Source organism: Budorcas taxicolor, chromosome 15 (assembly GCF_023091745.1).
Source record: "Budorcas taxicolor isolate Tak-1 chromosome 15, Takin1.1, whole genome shotgun sequence".
In the NCBI taxonomy this organism is placed as follows: Eukaryota; Metazoa; Chordata; class Mammalia; order Artiodactyla; family Bovidae; genus Budorcas; species Budorcas taxicolor.
This window is the reverse complement of record NC_068924.1, coordinates 53,026,033-53,046,957: the sequence shown is the minus strand read 5'-3', so window position 1 is coordinate 53,046,957 and position 20,925 is coordinate 53,026,033. Positions and strand designations below refer to the sequence as shown.

The window sequence follows — 20,925 nt, the reverse complement described above, 5'->3', positions numbered from 1 at the left end:
TGATGGAAACCATCACTTCCCCTCTCAACCCCACTGCACTTGATTCCCCCCTCTTGGGACCCTATTGCTCCCACCTCCTAGGGTCAGAACAGGCCATCAAGAGATGCTGAGTACATTTATGGCCTGCCTGCTAATTACTCCTACTCCCCAGCACTTCTCACAGGATGGGGAATGGTTAACCATCTCATAATATTATCTATTCCACGCACAAACCCAAGTTAGGTACTGTAATTCTTATTTCCCTGATAACAAACCTGAGGTTGAAAGGGGATGGATCTTGCCCAGGGTTACTGAACCTAAATTTACATCCACAGAATTTCTCCCCACTCCCCCCACCCCCAACACCCCATTTGTACTTATTGCTATGATTAGCTTCTAGAGGGAAAAGAACTTGCTTTCCCACTCCAGATGTGGGCGTTCATAGTACTGGTCCTACCCTATCATCCTGTCTGATCATTCATGACACATATCCCAGAGCCAGTGACCCAGAATTTTCCTTATCAAAGGCTTGTCCCCATCTGCCCTGCTTGCAGACACTGACCATTCACTCCTCATGTTCCTTCTCTCCCTGGTCTGCCCTGTGTCTGCACATAGCCTCCCCCTTGTCTCCCACAGAACAGGACAGAGGTGGTAAGCTGGAGCTGACTGGTTGGGGAGGAAGGAGTAACATGCCATTCTGTGGCCCATCGGATCCACCATCTGGGAAGGGGACACGGAGCAGCAGGGCTGCAGGGCCAGGCTGGGACACAATGGGAGGCTCCCAGCTGGGGAGAAGGGTGGAGGAAGAGAAGGCTGAAACAGAATTCTTTCACTGATGAATTGACATTTATGGAGCTCCCTTCTGTGTCAAAGTCAGGGCTGAAGTTACAAAGGAGGAACAGCGGCTGACTCATGGAGCTCTCAGCCAATGTGACATCACAGCTGAGGTCAGAGGTCATCTTAGTCCCTGGGGGAAACTGAGACCCAGAGGGAAGGTGAAGAGGTCTGCCATGGTCATTCAGCCAGTGATAGAGCTACAGTCTCCTTCCCCACTTTCCGGCCCCTCTGGCTGCCACTCTGGGGCTCAGAGGACTCAGAAACTTGAAGGTGCCAGGATAAGTCAGGGGGTTGCGGCCTCGCCCTCCTCTCCAGCTCAGGGAGGGAGGAGCTGGGACAGGCAGAATGCAGGATGGGGGAGCTTGTAGCAGCTGGGGGCTGCTTCTGTGCTGTCACTCAAGGCAGAGGCAGAGAAACCTGCTCACTGGAGCTGCTCTTGTCCTGCCCATTGAGCGACAGGACCACAGAGGACGGAGACACAGACATCATCCTCTCCCACTTCTCAGGTGGGCAGAATGAAGGGGAGGGCCCACGACAGAGGAGTCAGTGCAGGAGAGCAAGTCACCTATGCCAGAGTCCGGTCTCCTCTGCCAAGGAGCCAGCTGTGACCCAAGGCCTGGCGTGGGGTGGAGATGCAGGAGTCAGGGAAGGCTCTGGAGCTGTGTTCAACAGACACCTCCAGGAAGCCTTCTGGGATCACAGAACCTTCCTCCATCCTCCCTAATGCCAGCACTGCCCTTTGGAGGAGCCCCTTCTCTGGGGAGGTGTTCAGCAGATCTCCAAGTGTTGGTCTCTGGGGACGTTGTACTTGAGCTTGTGGGCTTCGAAGAGGTTTTCCAGCTCCTTCATGTAGCGCTGGTGCAGCCTGTCCACCTCCTCCTGGGAGGGATGTGATGTCTTCTGCACTTCGATGGGCTTCCCCACTGCAAGACACAGAGGTGAGTGGTAGCTCAGAGCCAGAACCACTGAAGGCACAGGGACCCTCGGGGTTCCCACCACAATGGTCATCTGAGCAGGTAAGCACTCTTTCTCCTTCCCTTGCAATTCTATTTTGTGTCATAGATTCTAAGATGTTAGGGCAACTCCAAGATTCTGATATATTAACAATATCTCCAGCTGGTGTTTTAATGCACCAGTTTTAATGCATTTTAATGCATTATCTCTTAAGTCATCCTAACAATCCTAAGAAGATAGAACCTGCTATTATTCCTATTTGACAGCTGAGGCATTGAGACTCGGGGAGGTTGAGTAAATTGGTCAGGGTCACTTAGGAAGAATCAGTGACTGGTTGTAAGCCCTGAGGTTGTGCTCTTAGCCTCATGGACACGTGGATCTGGGAGTCTCACATCCCATGAGTGGAAGTGTCTGTATGTCTGAGAGGAGGTGGCCCACAGCCCAAGTGCCTTCTACCTCCTCTCCTTCCACTACAGTGCCCCCCATTCTAGGGAGGACACGGGAGGACCTATCAACCTCCTTCCTCAAGTTCTGCCTGGCTCAGAAAGCAGCTGTCCTGTCTTCTTCTCCTGAGAATGGTTCTGGAAGCATCCGTTGTGAATTATATTCAAGAAAATATTGCCAGACAACCCAGGGAAAGACATGGTGTAGAGGGTTGGCCAAGCCTGTACTCAACTAAGAAATGACTGGGTGAGTGGAGATGAAAAGACCTCACTCTACAAGCTTTGCCATTGAAACCTAGTTGGAATCCAAGACAAAGCAAATGAGACAATCAAATAGCTGAAAAGATGGTGCAAAATCCAGGCACTAAGGCCCATGCCCATTATTTACAGGGAAATCCCTCAGGCTCTCCTTCACAGCCTGCTGATTGCTACTTTACACACAATACTATCAGACCTGGAATGCCCTTCCCTTGTATCCACTTTTCCAATAAGCCTTACAAGATCCTCCTGTCAGAATTAAACCCTCCTCTCTGGCATCATAAAAAACGAAGTAGACCCTCATCAAACCTCAACTTTGTATCAAGGACAGGGTGATCTTTTGGAAGTGATTTACCTTCTCTGAGTCTCAGTTTGCCTTTAGTAAAATGGTGATAATAATCACTGCCTACAAGGTTGTTGGGAAAACTAAGCTGCTGCATGTAAGCAGTCAGTGCAGTACCTGACACACAGCAGGTGCCCAGTAATCAGTAGAGGTAACTGTTTGTTTGTTTTGTCTCAGTTAGATTTCCCATCCCAGACTTTCTTTCATCAGGGTTATCTGCCTGTGTATCTGTTTCACACTCTGGAATGTGAACTCCGTGAAATTCAATGATGTCTTTGGCTCATGTCTAGTCCCCTTTGCAACACCAGCTTGAGCCCCTGACTGTGTAGCCCTTTCCTCTCCCACCCCGAGTCTAGGCTCACCCACGGTGGTGATGGGCCGGCGGTAGGGCATAAGACCAAAGCTGTACTGGAAGACTCCACGGCCATAGAAGAGTGGGATGGAGACTCTTACAATCTTCTGAAGTCGGTCCTGGAACCAGCGCACCCAGGAGCCAGGAGAGTTCTCAACCTGCTTAAATATGTCATTCTCCCCAAAGGAGAAGATTGGCACCAGAGCTGCCCTAGAGGGAGACAGGAGAGAGAGCGTGCGGAGGGGCAAGAAGCTGGCCACATAGCCTGCTGCAGGGACCTAGTGAGCAGGAACTGGAGCAGAGGACAAAGCCCTGGGACAAAAGCAGGAGGCCCTGGGTGTTCTCCAGACCCGCCACAGCCTTGCTTTGTGATTTTAGGCAGGTCAGGGCTCCTCTCTGGACCATGGCTTCCCAGTTACACCATGACAGAACAGAATGCTTCAGAGAGCCCTTCCAGGCATAAAACATGCAAACTTTCTGGAAAAATTTCTTCTTCCCAGTTAGCTTGTATTCTTCACAGATGCTTCAAGGTAAGAGAACACCTCTAAGCTATGCCCCAAACACCATTCTCCCAAATGCCCTAGACTCAGATGTAATGCAAGTTTTCAGTAATATGACCCTTGACCCTATTCCCTTTCATCACCAAATCTCCCTTCTAGAATCTTCTCTGGCTATTTAGGAATGAGACAGTACATGGATCACCAACACAGAATCTTCACTGTCAATGGATTGTGACTCTTCCTGCCAAAATAGGATGTGTATTCATCTGTGCTGTCTTCCCACCAAAACACAATCCTTGCCAATCTCCAGTTGAACCCAGAGCCCTCTTCCCAATACCCGTGCATCAGGGCGAGCCTGATGAAGCCCTTGCGGTTCCGCAGCACCAGCTTGTAGCCTCCAGGCTTGGAATCCAGTGCCTCCTGGACGCCCCCAACAATGATGGCCATGAGGTTACCGCCTCCTTCCCTGCTCAGAATGTGAGCAGCGCTCTCCTTGTCTACTGGGACCAGCCCTGGGGAGAGAGAAAGGCGGTTAGGTATGGGGTGAAGGGGCAGGGACCATGGGCAGAGATGTGGGCTAGGCTCCACTCCAGTTCCCAACTGTGAGTTCCCTGAGGACTGGGACTGAGCCCTTCAGGTCTTCCCAACCCCCAACTGAGTGGATCACTAAGCACAGAGCTGTGGGAAGTGCTTCTTTGAATCTAGCCTCCTTCTCCACTACGCATTCACCTGGAAGAAGTACAGAAGTGTTGACAGCCCTCTGTAAAATTGCTCCTCCATGCCCGCAGCCCTCACCCAACTGGGTTACTCAGGGTTGGGAAAACTCACCCCCTGACATGATATAATCCCTGAAGAAAGGAGTCCAGAACCACAAGTTCAGCATCATCAGATGTGGGCGGATGCCAGGGAAGAGTGAGGAAAACCCGGTGCTCTCTGTGCACAGGTTGGTAAAAGCTCCGGTGGCCAGAACCCCGTGGGGGTGGAAGCCAGCGAGGTAGTTCCGGGAGGGGTCCAGATGGGCAGTCTTGACCAGCTGCAGGGACAGCAATCTGCTGAATCGGAGCTGTACCTCATACCATTCTGCAAGCACCAGTGTGATCTTGGGTAGCTTGCGCCCCCTCTCTGAGCCTCTAGTTCTTAGGAAGATGGAGATATACATGTGAATGCACCCAGGGAGATCCTACTGCCACCCAAGTCCCAGACTTGCTGTGAGCTTCAGACAAATTGTCTCCCTCTCCAGCTTTCAATGTATTAAATGTGGACATTTGACCCTGCCCTGCCTACATTTTGCTGAGAATCTCAGGTCTGTGAGTTCCCTGGAATTACCAAGACTACAGGACAGGATAATCATAATTGGCATAGTTCATACACCATCAAGGGCCACACACAGGGCTGCCACTCAAACAGCCCTGTTCTAACCAAATTCCCTATGAGAAAACTCAGCACGTAGGACCTGGGAGTGAGAATTCGCTAGCTATATCAGGATCATGGAAAAAGCAAGAGAGTTCCAGAACAACACCTATTTCTGCTTTATTGACTATGCCAAAGCCTTTGACTGTGTGGATCACAATAATCTGTGGAACATTCTGAAAGAGATGGGAATACCAGACCACCTAACCTGCCTCTTGAGAAATCTGTATGCAGGTCAGGAAGCAACAGTTAGAACTGGACATGGAACAACAGACTGGTTCCAAATAGGAAAAGGAGTACATCAAGGCTGTATACTGTCACCCTGCTTATTTAACTTATATGCAGAGTACATCATGAGAAATGCTGGACTGGAAGAAACACAAGCTGGAATCAAGATTGCCGGGAGAAATATCAGTAACCTCAGATATGCAGATGACACTACCCTTTATGGCAGAAAGTGAAAGGGAGCTAAAAAGCCTCTTGATGAAAGTGAAAGAGGAGAGCGAAAAAGTTGGCCTAAAGCTCAACATTCAGAAAACAAAGATCATGGCATCCGGTCCCATCACTTCATGGCAAATAGATGGTGAAACAATGGAAACAGTGTCAGACTTTTTTTGGGGGGGGCTCCAAAATTACTGCAGATGGTGACTGCCACCATGAAATTAAAAGACACTTACTCCTTGGAAGAAAAGTTGTGACGGAACCTAGACAGTATATTAAAAAGCAGAGACATTACTTTGCCGACTAAGGTCCATCTAGTTAAGGCTATGATTTTTCCTGTGGTCATGTATGGATGTGAGAGTTGGAGTGTGAAAAGGCTGAGTGCTAAAGAATTGATGCTTTTGAACTGTGGTGTTGGAGAAGACTCTTGAGAGTCCCCTTGGACTGCAAGGAGATCCAACCTGTCCATTCTGAAGGAGATCAGCCCTGGGATTTCTTTGGAAGGAATGATGCTAAAGCTGAAGCTCCAGTACTTTGGCCACCTCATGAGAAGAGTTGAGTCATTGGAAAAGACTCTGATGCTAGGAGGGATTGGGGGCAGGAGGAGAAGGGGACGACAGAGGATGAGATGGCTGGATGGCATCACTGACTCGATGGACGTGAGTCTGAATGAACTCCGGGAGTTGGTGATGGACAGAGAGGCCTGGTGTGCTGCGATTCATGGGGTCACAAAGAGTTGGACATGACTGAGCAACTGAACTGAACTGAATCGAACTGAAGGAGTTTGCAGACCTGGAGGCTGGCCTTAGTCCTGTTTACCCCTCTGTACAATTCAAGTGTCTCCCTGATGGCTCTCTGTTCCCCCTGTGTCAGACCTTCATTACCATCTATCCACCTCTTCCCCTAGCTATTGACAGCTCTTCCCAGGTCTGGTTGGTCCTGCAGCACAGAAGGTGCACCAGAAACCACCAGACATTGTAGAAGGAGTGAGAGAGGAGAGCTGTTCATCACCAGCAGCTTCCAGGCAAAGTGGGATGAGGACAGAGGGGGCAGAACTGAGTTAACAGATGTCACTCCTGGACTTCTCTGGTGGTCCAATGGTTAAGAATCTGCTTGCCAGTGCAGGGGACATGTGTTCAATTCCTGGTCCGGGAAGATTCCACATGCTGGGATGCAACTAAGCCTGTGTGCCACAACTACTGAGCTCACAAGCCACAACCACAGAAGCCCGCATGCCTAGAGCCCATGCTGCACAACAAGAGAGAAACCCAATGAGAAAGCCACCGCAATGAGAAACTCACGCACCTCAGTGAAGAGTAATCTCCACTATCCGCAACTAGAGAAAGCCCACACACAGCAACAAAGACTCAGCACAGCTGAACAGAAAATAATTTTAAAAACATAATGCTGCCCCCACCAGTTACTGGACAGGCTTCAGTGTGCAAAGATAACTGCCAGTGATTCTGTGTGTCACCACCCCCTTCCCTACTCTGCCAGGAAATGCAGGGCCCACCCTTTACAGAGCCCTGGGCTCTGGGAGGCACAGCCTTTAGACTCAGAGGCCCTGAGGCCCCTGACCCAAGCCCTAAGCCCCTGGCAGGAAGCTCCCTGACAAGACTACCCAGGCCTCGTAATTTGCGCTTCCAGGTGCAGGCAGTCCGTTCCGCTCAGGCTCAGCTTTGGCACCATGAAAGGTCATCAAGTCAACAAGCTGAAATCTTCAGCACTGGCCCTGAGGATGTTTGTTACCTTCAGGCCCCAGAGGCCTGGCCGCCCATCTCAGAGCAGGGGCCCAAGAGATAGCACTGGAGGTGGACCCAAGGGACAGCATTGGAAGTCTAAGCCTATCTGCCCTACCGCAGCTGAACCGTCCCAGCTTGTCCTGTCGTTGACCTGGACTTGATCTCTGCAAACTCCCTCCCCCACTCTGCCCTCTGGTTACCCTTGACCCTTTGCAGAAAGTCTGAGGGGACCTTAGGTGGAGTCACCATTGCTTCACAGATAAAGGCAAACTTCTTTCACTCATGCAGTGGGAATTTATTGAATGTGAAAATAAGGAAGGTGAAGGTGAAGGTGAAGTCGCTCAGTCGTGTCCGACTCTTTGCGACCCTGTGGACTGTAGCCTACTAGGCTTCTCCGTCCATGGGATTTTCCAGGCAAGAATACTGGAGTGGGTTACCATTTCCTTCTCCAGAGGATCTTCCCAACCCAGGGATTGAACCCGGGTCTCCCGCATTGCAGGCAGATGCTTTAACCTCTGAGCCACCAGGGAAGCCCCCGAAAATAAGGACAAGAGATATTTCTGGTTATTCTCATTGGGAAAGGTGTTTCCTTAGGAACCCATCTCAGCATGTTTCTTTAAAAACATACCTGACTCCCCATACTGAAGTATTTTATGAATTCTCTTTCTCAGCTAGTGGGAAAATAATTTTGTTACAACCCCTTAAAGACAATGAAGCAATATCTATCAGTATTAAAATGTAACTGACCTTTTTAAGCCAGCAACTCCACTGCCTAGGAATTTAGCTACAGAATTTCTCACACTTGTGCAAAACAGCATCTGAACATGATTATTAACTGAAGTTCACCCCCCCTTTGGTAATACCAAAACTTGGCATCCAGTCAAATGTATATCAACAGAGCCTGTTTAGACAAATTATGAAATACTTCCTTGTGGGCCACTGTGTAGCCATAGGGACATACAATGCAACTCTTCCTGTCCTGATAGGGGAAAATGGCCACGATTGCTCATCAGATGGAAAAGCAAAGGGCAAGACTATGTATGCAGAATGTCACCAGCTGTGACAGGGGGAACAGCAGATGGAGACAGGTCCTCCTGGGGGCATATGCCTGATTCTCCACCATTAGCTCTTCAGTTCACTTCAGTTCAGTTCAGTCACTCAGTCGTGTCCGACTGTTTGTGACCCCATGAATCACAGCACACCAGGCCTCCCTGTCCATCACCAACTCCCGGAGTTCACTCAGACTCATGTCCATCGAATCGGTGATACCATCCAGCCATCTTATCCTCGGTTGTCCCCTTCTCCTCCTGCCCCCAATCCCTCCCAGCATCAAAGTCTTTTCCAATGAGTCAACTCTTCCCATGAGGTGGCCAAAGTATTGGAGTTTCAGCTTTAGTATCAGTCCTTCCAATGAACACCCAGGACTGATTTCCTTTAGAATGTACTGGTTAGATCTCCTTGCAGTCCAAGGGACTCTCAAGAGTCTTCTCCAACACCACAGTTCAAAAGCATCAATTCTTCGGCACTCAGCTTTCTTCACAGTCCAACTTTCACATCCATACATGACCACTGGAAAAACCATAGCCTTGACAAATGGACCTTTGTTGGCAAAGTAAGGTCTCTGCTTTTCAATATGCTATCTAGGTTGGTCATAACTTTCCTTCCAAGGAGTAAATGTCTTGTAATTTCATGGCTGCAGTCACCATCTGCAGTAATTTTGGAGCCCCAAAAAATAAAGTCTGACACTGTTTCCACACCTATTTGCCATGAAGTAATGAGACCAGATGCCATGATCTTCGTTTTCTGAATGTTCAGCTTTAAGCCAACTTTTTCAGTCTCCTCTTTCACTTTCATCAAGAGGCTTTTTAGTTTCTCTTCTCTTTCTGCCATAAGGGTAGTGTCATCTGCATATCTGAGGTTATTGATATTTCTCCTGGAAATTTTGGTTCCAGCTTGTGCTTCTTCCAGTCCAGCGTTTCTCATGATGTACTCTGCATAGAAGTTAAATAAGCAGGGTGACAATATACAGCCTTGACATACTCCTTTCCCTATTTGGAACAAGTCTGTTGTTCCATGTCCAGTTCTAACTGTTGCTTCCTCACCTACATACAGATTTCTCAAGAGGCAGGTCAGGTGGTCTGGTATTCCCATCTCTTTCAGAATTTTCCACAGTTTGTTGTGATCCACATGGTCAAAGGCTTTGGCATAGTCAATAAAGCAGAAATAGATGTTTTTCTGGAACTCTCTTGCTTTTTCCATGATCCAGCAGATGTTGACAATTTGATCTCTGGTTCCTCTGCCTTTTCTAAAACCAGCCTGAACATCTGAAAGTTCATGGTTCACATATTGCTGAAGCCTGGCTTAGAGAATTTTGAGCATTACTTTACTAGCATGTGAGATGAGTGCAATTGTGGGGTAGTTTGAGCATTCTTTGGCATTGCCTTTCTTTGGAATTGGAATGAAAACTGACCTTTTCCAGTCCTGTGGCCACTGCTAAGTTTTCCAAATTTGCTGGCATATTGAGTGCAGCACTTTCACAGCATCCTCTTCCAGGATTTGAAATAGCTCAACTGGAATTTCACCACCTCCACTAGGTTTGCTCATAGTGATGCTTTCTAAAGCCCACTTGACTTCACATTCCAGGATGTCTGGCTCTAGATGAGTGATCACACCATCGTGATTATCCGAGTTGTGAAGATCCTTTTTGTTCAGTTCTTCTGTATATTCTTGCCACCTCTTCTTAATATCTTCTGCTTCTGTTAGGTCCATACCATTTCTGTCCTTTTTCAAGCCCATCTTTGCATGAAATGTTCCCTTGGTATCTCTAATTTTGTTGAAGAGATCTCTAGTCTTTCCCATTCTGTTGTTTTCCTCTATTTCTTTGCATTGACTGCTGAGGAAGACTCTCTTATCTCTCCTTGCTATTCTTAAGAACTCTGCACTGAAATGCTTATATCTTTCCTTTACTCCTTTGCTTTTCACTTCTCTTTTTTTCACAGCTATTTGTAAGGCCTCCTCAGACAGCCATTTTGCTTTTTTGCATTTCTTTTTCTTGGGGATGGTCTTGATCCCTGTCTCCTGTACAATGTCACGAACCTCCGTACATAGTTCATCAGGCACTCTATCAGACCTAGTCCCTTAAATCTATTTCTCACTTCCACTGTATAATCATAAGGGATTTGATTGAGGTCATACCTGAATGGTCTAGTGGTTTTCCCTACTTTCTTCAATTTAAGTCTGAATTTGGCAATGAGGAATTCATGATCTGAGCCACAGTCAGCTTCTGGTCTTGTTTTTGCTGACTGTATAGAGCTTCTCCATCTTTTGCTGCAGGGAATATAATCAATCTGATTTCGATGTTGATCATCTGGTGATGTCCATGTGTAGAGTCTTCTCTTGTGTTGTTGGAAAAGGGTATCTGCTATGACCAGTGCGTTCTCTTGGCAAAAGAAAGTTGCCAAATGCGTTCTCTTGGCAAAAAAATTAGCTCTTTAGGAAGCCCAAATGTTGCACTTAGAAAGATCCAATGCTCAGAAATATAATAGTTTCCCAACTTTTCTTGAAATTCTCCCAATAGACCCTAGCTCATAAAATCAGTAAGAGCTGAAGGCAGCTCAGAAACACAGGCTAATTTGACACAGAGTACAGAGGCTTATGAATGGGTGGGAGCTCCAGTTGAGTGCGGACTCCTTACCTGGGAACCCTTACCTCCTAGCCATCGTAAGATCCCTTCCAGCCCTGTGCTGTAGAAGTGTGTGGAAGAATTGGAGGGTCGCCTGGGAAGTGCAGCGGTCCAGACTCTGGGGCCACAGCCCCACCCCTGCAGGCTCCCAGGCCTGGACAAGCAAGTCAAAGTGCTCATCAGCCCGCCCTCTGCTGGCCACTAGGTGGTATTGCCTGCCTTCTGTAGGTGGTAACGCCAAAGGCCTGATGTAGGCAAGGGTCCTGAACACTGTGCAGGTAAATTCTGCAGTGTCCAGTGTGCCACCATTGTCACTAGTGTCAGGGCTGAGAAATCCTCTCTGGGGGAAAAGCAGGAGAGTGTTGGATAAGACAGGCACAGAATCATTTTCTGCAACTGGCAGAAACTCCAGGTGCAAAGGAGGCCCTTTGGAGGCCCCAGGATGGCAGGAAGACAGCCCGCTGGAGAGCTTTCAGTTGAAGACTTCATTTCTGTGGAATAGCTTGCACTGGTCTCCCTTACATGTGCGTGCTAAGTCGCTTCCGTCGAGTCTGACTCTTTGCGACCCCATGGACTGGAGCTCACCAAGCTCCTCTGTACATGGGATTCTTCAGGCAAAAATACTGAAGTGAGCTGCCATGCCCTCCTACGGGGATCTTTCCAGCTCAAGGACTGAACCCACGTCTTTTGCATTTCCTGCATTGGCAGGTGGGTTCTTTACCACTAGCGCCACCCGGGAAGCCCACTGGTCTCCCTTATCTTATCCTTAAAAACCTCTCCAACTTCATCCCCAGTGTACCTTCTGCTTTAGTCACACTAATGCTCAGAAACCATGGCCTGGTCAGCTTCTGGGCCTGTACGTGTGCTTCCCTTCCCAGGCCAGCTTTCCTTCCCTGCTGGACTTGGGATTCAGTTCACAGTGTGGAGTGAGACCACAGGGACAGAATCCACAAAGAGAGCCAGAAAGCTCGACTTGAGGCCAGAAACTACTTATGGCTTTTCCTTGGCTTGGTAGCTGATGTCACAACACTTTCTCATGGAAACTCTGGCTTTTCTGGCACAGAAGAGCAATCCCTGGTCTGGGAAGAAGAAAGAGAGAGAAGGGAATTCATAATCTGAAAGTCGAGAGATTCTGGGGTGAGGATGAGGGACTCTGCCTGTGGCAGGCCCATGGCTCCTCTAAGGCCCCAGCAAACCCTACTAGCTTCTGCTGACAAGGTCCCAGGAGGGCACCTTGCAGAGGAAGTGGATATGGGGCCTGGGAAGACCACCCACTAACCTGGTCCCTTCAGGTCAGCTCAGCACTGTCCACTCACTCTCCTGTTTCCAGAGGAGGCCTACTTGTCCCTGCTGGCACCTCTCTGTGTCCCTATCACCTTCCCCATTCTATCTGGTCAATAAATCATCCTCGCCCAGCTGCTTACATCTAAGACTTTAGTCTGTCTGGGATTCAGGAAAGGAGTCAAAGGTCAGTTCACTCAAATCAAGGATCCTGTTCTACTCAGGTCTGAACTTTGGGTCCAGGGTCAAGTGTCCAAATGGCCATCAGGTGCCCTCAGTCAGAAAGTCAGAGATTCAAAAGAACTCAGGTGTCAGGGATCGGTGTGATCACTGGATACAGTATCCAGGATACATTCAGAATGCAGCAAGTCCTTGTCCAAGGATGCATAATGTACCAGAGTGACAGGCAGGTTAGAGAACCTAAAACAAGTTCCTTGTCCTCCCCCCATCCCTCTAGACTGACAATGGACAAACTTTAATCCAGTAGAAGAACTTTGTATGTGACCTCAATCACATCCTGTTCCTTTCTAGGGGTTAGTCTCCTCATCTTATGAAGTGTGGGGCTAGGTGATCTCTTAGAACCTTAAGTTTATAACTTGCACCCCTAAGCATGGCTGCTAAGGGCTTTACATCTATAAGATACCTAAGGTGTGCCACAATATATGGCTCACAGAGCTCCTTCAAATTCTGTTCATTCATCCATCCATCTGCATAGTGGCCCTACATCCTGGCCAGACAGAAGCTGACTCCTCCCCAGGCCACAGAGTGGTGGAAGCCCAGCTCCTGCCTCCCAGCCCAGTATTTGCTCACTGCACAGAAGATCACACTTCCCATGGACGTGTGGGGCACTACAGTCCTGACCACACCCCAGCCACCCCATTACTCACCGAGATGGGGAAATAGTCCTTCATGTACCTCCATATGACACAGCGCCTTAAGGCCTCGCTGCGCCTGCCCCCCCGCCACGGCTTGGATAGATCCAGGTACCACCAGACTGCATATAGGACACTGAAGATCCAGAATCTTGTGAACAGGAGGCCTATGAAGACAGCAATGCAGATCTGGGCTGGGAAGGGAAGCAGGAAGATGAGCGGTCAGAGGAATGAAGGAACAAGCTCTCCTCCAAACTAGCAGCACTGCCCTGTCCAGCCCTCGCCCGAGGAGGAAGTGGGGAGACTCTCTTGACTTCAAGGAGGAAAGAATGCAGCCTGTCCATGTCACACTGGGAGCCTGGATTTGAAGCCAGGTAGACCCGGAGAAGGCAATGGCACCCCACTCCAGTACTCTTGCCTGGAAAATCCCGTGGACGGAGGAGCCTGGTAGGCTGCAGCCCATGGGGTCGCTAAGAGTCGGACACGATTGAGCGACTTCACTTTCACTTTTCACTTTCATGCATTGGAGAAGGCAATGGCAACCCACTCCAGTGTTCTTGCCTGGAGAGTCCCAGTGATATCGGAGCCTGGTGGGCTGCTGTCTATGGGGTCGCACAGAGTCGGACACGAATGAAGCAATTTAGCAGCAGCAGCAGCAGCAGACCCAACTCCACACTAAGTTTTCCCCACTGTACCAGGCTGCTTATTCGTTCCAGTTTTACCCCTGCACCCCCATTTCTGTCCAGTTAAGTAGTCTGTATTCACTGGGTGCTCAATAAATGCCTGGGAGAGAAGTGACTAGATTAACACTTCCTAATGTACACCCTTAAGGACCCCAAAGAAACAGGAGAAATGCTTTCTGCCCAGCCCTCTCTCTGCCCACTCACTGCCCATCTGTCTATTTATAAATCCTGCCAGATCCCCCCTCTAATTAAAGTCCTTCCATGACTTTCTCATGACTTTAAAAACAGCCCATGTAGCTCAGCCTGGTATTCAGATTCTGCATAGCTAGATGACCCCCATCTTGCTCCAGCCTCATTCACCCATATGGACCCTATACTCTGGCCACATGAAACTGTTCAGTGTATCTACATGGAGAGAAGTTCCTTCAGTCTCTTAGCTTTTGATCATGCTATTTCCTCTGACCACCTTGCCCTTTGCTGCTGAAGGGAAGAGGAAGGAAGAGGCCAACCTGTGGCTGGCCCATGGGTCAGGGATACAGCATGGCTATGACCTGGTCAAGTGAGGAAATACCTTCTTACCTACAATTCCCAATCTTTTACTGCAGGCTAACCCTGGCTTCATCTCAGAGTCGGGAGGTCTGAGGGGATGACCCTAACCTAATGCAAATGGAGCATCATTCTCAGAGCATATTCCTCCTACCCCATCCCATTCCTTCTCCTCAATACCATGCACTCACGCTGTTAAAATGTCAGCCACCAGTTGTACTGAATGTGAAAGTAGAGTAGACTGGGTCTGTCACTCCTGGCCGGCTTCCAGGAAGAGGGGACTTTTGACCCAATCTGAACAGTAGTAAAATTCATAAACCAGAGGAAATAGGTTGGAACTCACATAACACTGAGCACGTATAATGTGCCAAGCATTGGTGGTTCAGTCGTGTATAACAGACAGAAATTCCTGCCTTCATGGAGCTGACTTTCCACAGTATTGTGTTTAGGGCAATTTGTTTTGTTTTTTAAATTTCTATGGTGGTAAAATATATGTAACTTATACTTGGTCATCTGAACCATTTTTAAGTGTACAGCTCAGCGACGCTACATTCATTCACTTTGACCGTCATGATTATCCATTTTCAGAACTCTTTTCATTTTCCCAAACTGAACCTCTGTACCCATCAAACAAAAACGCCCAGGTCTCCCCCCTCTAGCCCCTGCCAATCACCATTCTCTTTTCTATCTCTGTGAATTTGATTGGTCTACGAACCTCACAAAAGAGGAATCAAGTATTTGTGTATTTGTGTGTGACTATCTTTATCTCACTTTGCACAGTGTCCTCAAGAGTCATTCTTGTCGTTGCGTGTTCCAGAAATCCCTTCCTTTTGATGGCTGAATCATATTCCATTGTGCTATTTGCAACATTTTTCATCCTTTCATCCATCAATGGACTGATGGACATCTAGGTTGCTTCTACACTCCTTTTGGGTTGATCCCTTTTCTGTTTGCCTTAAATATTTTTTAATAAAGACCTTGAATGGGAAAGTTGTAGAAGAGTGGGAATAAAATGCCACCATTTTCACAAAAAAGAACATGTCCACACTGGTAGATGCTCATGCCTAGAGGATGGAAGGGTGCTTGCAGATCTGGAGGGAGGAGGCAGATGCCCTGAGACAAGGATGGTTTGGCGGTTGACTTAGATTTTTAAGTGTTTTTTTTTTAATGCAAATATTTAAGGTAAAAAAAATTTTAAGAATGTCAGCTAGGACTGTCTACCTTGGGGCAAAACCAAAGGTCTACATGGGTTGCTCCCACTTTCAGAAAACCACTTCTAGGGACTTCCAGACCAGGGAAGTAAACTTTTGATTTTGCCCTAAGGTAGAGAGTCCTAGCTGACTAGTCTAAGAGTCCCTGGTCTGGAAGTTCCTAGAAGTGGTTTTCTGAAAGTGGGAATAACCCATGTACACTTTTGATTTTGCCCCAAGGTAATGGCACCCCACTCCAGTACTCTTGCCTGGAAAATCCCATGGACGGAGGAGCCTGGTAGGCTGCAGTCCATGGGGTCGCGAAGAGTCGGACACGACTAAGCAACTTCACTTTCACTTTTCACTTTCATGCATTGGAGAAGGAAATGACAACCCACTCCAGTGTTCTTGCCTGGAGAATCCCAGGGACGGCGGAGCTTGGTGGGCTGCTGTCTATAGGGTTGCACAGAGTCAGACACGATTGAAGCAACTTAGCAGCAGCAGCAGCAGACAGTCCTAGCTGACATTCTTTATAATTTTTTTTTTTACATTAAATATTTGGATTTTAAAAAAACACTTAAAAATCTAAGTCAACTGCCGAGCCATCCTTGTCTCTGGGCATCTGCCTCCTCCCTCCAGACCTGCAAGCATCCTTCCATCCTCTAGGCATGAGCATCTACCAGGGTGGACATGTTCTTTTTTGTGAAAATGGTGGCATTTTATTCCCACTCTTCTACAACTTTCCCATTCAAGGTCTTTATTAAAAAATATTTAAGGCAAACAGAAAAGTGATCAACCCAAAAGGAGTGTAGAAGCAACCTAGATGTCCATCAGTCCATTGATGGATGAAAGGATGAAAAATGTTGCAAATAGCACAATGGAATATGATTCAGCCATCAAAAGGAAGGGATTTCTGGAACACGCAACGACAAGGATGAATCTTGAGGACATTGTGTGAAGTGAGATAAAGATAGTCACACACAAATACTTGATGATTCCCCTTTTGTGAGGTTCGTAGACCAATCAAATTCATAGAGACAGAAAAGAGAATGGTGATTGGCAGGGGCTAGAGGAGGGAGACCTGGGCATTTTTGTTTAATGGGTACAGAGGTTCAGTTTGGGAAAATGAAAAGAGTTCTGAAAATGGATAATCATGACGGTCAAAGTGAATAAATGTAGTGTCACTGAGCTGTACACTTAAAAATGGTTCAGATGACCAAGTATAAGTTATATATATTTTACCATCATGCCTTCCAATGCAGGGAGCATGTGGGTTCAATCTCTGGTCAGGGAGCTAAGATTTCACATGTCTCAGGGGCTAAAAATCCAAAAAACTTAAAAAAGAAGCAATGTTATAACAAATTCAATAAAGACTTTAAACGGTCCACATCAAAAAAATTTTTTTTCTTCAAAAGAAAAAGAAAACTGCTTGTAGAGAATAAAACTGAGTTGTTAGTAGTGACTCCCTGGAGGGAATTCCCTGGAAGTCCAGTGGTTAGGACTCTACTTTTACTGCTGCTTTCATATAAGCCTTGCCACTAGAGGCATATATATGCCACTACATATATATATGTAGTGGCTCCCTAGAGAGTAGGACTTCCAGATGTTCAAGCTGGTTTTAGAAAAGACAGAAGAACCAGAAATCTAATTGCCAACATCCACTGGATCATGGAAAAAGCAAGAGAGTTCCAGAAAAACATCTATTTATGCTTTATTGACTATGCCAAAGCCTCTGACTGTGTGGATCACAATAAACTGTGGAAAATTCTAAAAGAGATGGGAATACCAGACCATCTGACCTGCCTCTTGAGAAATCTGTATGCAGGTCAGGAAGCAACCGTTAGAACTGGACATGGAACAACAGACTGGTTCCAAATAGGAAAAGAAGTATGTCAAGGCTGTATATTGTCACCCTGCTTATTGAACTTATATGCAGAGTACATCATGAGAAACGCTGGGCTGGAAAAATCACAAGCTGGAATCAAGATTGCCAGGAGAAATATCAATAACTTCAGATATGCAGACGACACCACCCTTGTGGCAGAAAATGAAGAGGAACTAAAAAGGCTCTTGAAGAAAGTGAAAGAGGAGAGTGAAAAAGTTGGCTTAAAGCTCAACATTCAGAAAAGAAGATCATGGCATCTGGTCCCATCACTTCATGGCAAATAGATGGGGAAACAGTGGAAACAGTGTCAGACTTTATTTTGGGGGACTCCAAAATCACTGCAGATGGTGACTGCAGCCAGCCATGAAATTAAAAGACGCTTACTCCTTGGAAGGAAAGTTATGACCAACCAAGACAACATATTAAAAAGCAGAGACATTACTTTGCCAACAAAGGTCCATCTAGTCAAGGCTATGGTTTTTCCAGTGGTCATGTATGGATGAGAGAGTTGGACTATAAAGAAAGCTGAGTGCCGAAGAATTGATGCTTTTGAACTGTGGTGTTGGTGAAGACTCTTGAGAGTCCCTTGGACTGCAAGGAGATCCAACCAGTCCATCCTAAAGATCAGTCCTGAGTGTACATTGGAAGGACTGATGTTGAAGCTGAAACTCCAATACTTTGGCCACCTGATGCGAAGAGCTGACTCATTTGAGAAGACCCTGATGCTGGGAAAGATTGAGGCCAGGAGGAGAAGGGGATGACAAAGGATGAGATGGTTGGATGGCATCACTGACTCAATGGAGATGAGTTTGAGTAAACTCTGGGAGTTGGTGATGGACAGGGAGGCCTGGCGTGCTGTGGTCCATGGGGTCCTGAAGAGTCGGACATGACTGAGTGACTGAACTGAACTGAAGAGCATAGGATTTGGGGAAGTCTTTCACTTGTAGGATACACATTCTGTTTGGAAGTGTTACAACAGCACATGCTGGCTTTTGCAACTAATGTACCATGTTAAGGTTAGGAAAAACCCACTCAAGAGGCCCTTGCACTTAGAAAGAACTCCTCACCATCCACATCACCCTTAACTCCTATCAGCAGGCAAAACCAAACTTGGTGATCTTTTCATTCCCTAAGGAAGGGAGACCTCTACCTTCTCTCATAACACCAAGAAGGAAATATGTAAAACCCCACTTTACAGAGGCCCAGAGAGGGCATGCAAATTGACTGAGCTCACACAGAAAGTTAGTCAGATGGGACAAGACATTTATCAACAAATGTTAGTGGACACCAACTCTTCTAGGAGCTGGAGATTCAGCTGAGAACAAGACCAACTGTTCGAAAGGAGTTTACCTTCCTGTGTGAGTGTGTGAGCTACAGAGAAGAGGAAAAGAAACAGTAAACAAGAAACCAACTGGAAAGTATTTGTTTCTGGGCCCTGAGTCCTTGGTGACACGTCCTTGTTACACTTTCTGGCTACTTCTTTGCCCCTCTCCCAAATGCCTGCTCTATATCCAGTGTGAACCAGCTGTTCACTGTATGGCCAGCACTTACTGGCCCACTGGAAGCCCTTACTAAATCCTGACTTGTGGACCCATCTCCTGAGTATCTTTGGAAAGGGTCCCTTCTCTCCATCCACTGGAAGCTTCCCTAGATCTAGATAAGTAATCTTTATTTTAACAACCAGATTGAAAATATTTTGTATACTTTCTGGCTCTATGGGGCAACTTGGAGGATATTACATAGGCCTGTAATCATTTAAATTATGCAAGAATTTAAAATGTAAAAACTATTCTTGGGCTGTACAAGTGCAAAAAAACAGTGGGCTGGATTTGACCCATGCCACATAAACTGGGGACCCCTGATATAGCCTGGACATCTAGGGCACTCAGCTTCCCCCTACATGTACTCCCTGCCATCCGTCTATCCCCCGTACTCCAAACACAGCAGATCCATAGGCTTCAAGCACTGGGACCTGTACTGCACAAACTGAACCTTGTCCCTCCCATTCCTAAAGCATTCCTGGGGCTCCCCTTTTTCCCCAGGGTAAGGGACAAGGTACAAGCTCCTGCTCCCAGCACCAGCTGGCCCAGATCTCTCTTCTCAATTGTCCTCACTCTAGCTCCAGGCTGAGGGCTGCTCGACCTCCCTGTGCTCTTCATGATGGTCCCAGGTCTTGGGCTGAGCTGGGGGTGGATGAGGGCAGATAGACACACTCATGCTGGCAAAGCTCCACCAAGGCCAGGTGAGCAAGATGTCCCTCATCCCCCCACCCCCACCCTGTGATCCTCAGGCATCAGCCTACCTGCTTCTGGGCCCCCAGGACCCTTCCTCCAGGAGCCAAGGGACTTGTCCCCTGCCCTGGGGTACCCCCTGCTCCACACCTCCTCCCACACCTCAGCCCTCTCTCAACCCTCTGCCTCCTTCCCTTTCATCCTTTGGCAGCACAGGAGCCCAGACCTACAGCCTTGCACATCTAAGGCACTCAGCTTCCCTGCTCATCTGTGTGATGGGGGTAACTAGGGAGGAGGCAATAGCACCCTACTCCAGTACTCTTGCCTGGAAAATCACATGGACGGAGGAGCCTGATAGGCTGCAGTCCATGGGGTCGCGAAGAGTCAGACGTGACTGAACGACTTCACTTTCGCGCATTAGAGAAGGAAATGGCAACCCACTCCAGTGTTCTTGCCTGGAGAATCCCAGGGACGGGGGAGCTTGGTGGGCTGCCGTCCATGGGGTCGCACAGAGTCGGACACGACTAAAGTGACTTAGCAGTAGCAGCAGGGACATTTAAAATGTCCCAACAACCTTTAGAGCAGAGACACAGGTCAGTCATCAAGGATGCCAGTGGTAAGGAGCTGGTTTTCTTGCTTTCCTGGGGATAAATGCTTTAGCTGCAAAATTTGGGGGAGGATCTAAGGGAAGACATGGAGTATACATATGGTACCTGCGTGCATGTGTGTGTGCATGCATGTTTGTGTGTGAGTGTGTGAAATGGCTGTTGACCATTTCAGAGCCTGTACAGAGTCTGTCCATATTTTATCCCCAGTCTAGTAGGGTCTGTCCACAGGCTAGACACTAGCTCTTGGGGGAGCCGTTCCTAACTAGTATGGTGCCAGCAGATGAGATGAAGAATCCCATGGTCTCTTGTCCCCCCAGCCCAGCCCGCCTTACCCAGGACCGCAAAGGAGAAAATCCACTGCAGAACCACAAAGGTCTGCAGTCTGCGCTCCCACGGCACGGACAGGGGTGCGAACTTCACCATGCCGTCTCCTCGGTTGACTCCACAGGTTTCTCTGAGCTCTGCTGTGGTCTGAGGCACCTACTGGTTTTGTTGCTGCCAGAGGTTGAGTAAGCATTAGTGGTCTGGGTGGAGGGTGCCCCACCCACCCCGGCCCAGCCTAATGCCTCCCTGCCCTCACCTTGGCAGGAATCTGTTTCCTGGGAGAAACCTTTGAACCCACCTGCCCTGGAGTCAGCTAAAGGAAGGAGGAAGGGAAGGACATTCGCCTGCTCAGGCAATACCTTAT

At 47.9% G+C, this 20,925-nt stretch overlaps 1 protein-coding gene across 1 annotated transcript; it reads right to left on the bottom strand.

The window, feature by feature from the left end:
- Positions 1 to 1,584: 1,584 nt before the first annotated feature.
- Positions 1,585 to 20,711, bottom strand: LOC128060673 (2-acylglycerol O-acyltransferase 2-like). Its single transcript, XM_052653050.1, has 6 exons — positions 20,570 to 20,711; positions 13,110 to 13,288; positions 4,495 to 4,699; positions 4,004 to 4,178; positions 3,177 to 3,376; positions 1,585 to 1,739 (listed from the first exon to the last, which is right to left on the bottom strand). The coding sequence occupies exons 1-6, from the start codon at positions 20,658 to 20,660 to the stop codon at positions 1,585 to 1,587; spliced, it is 1,005 nt and encodes a 334-aa protein (XP_052509010.1). The 5' UTR covers positions 20,661 to 20,711.
- Between the last annotated feature and the right edge of the window lie 214 nt (positions 20,712 to 20,925).

Excerpts from the sequence above, each read along its gene's own strand:
- LOC128060673 (XM_052653050.1), bottom strand. The coding sequence starts at position 20,660 with ATGGTGAAGTTCGCACCCCTGTCCGTGCCGTGGGAGCGCAGACTGCAG. Across the intron at positions 13,289-20,569 it reads TTTCTCCTTTGCGGTCCTGG|CCCAGATCTGCATTGCTGTC; the intron begins GTAAGGCGGGCT and ends TTCCCTTCCCAG. Across the intron at positions 4,700-13,109 it reads AGGACTATTTCCCCATCTCG|CTGGTCAAGACTGCCCATCT; the intron begins GTGAGTAATGGG and ends CTGTCCCTGCAG.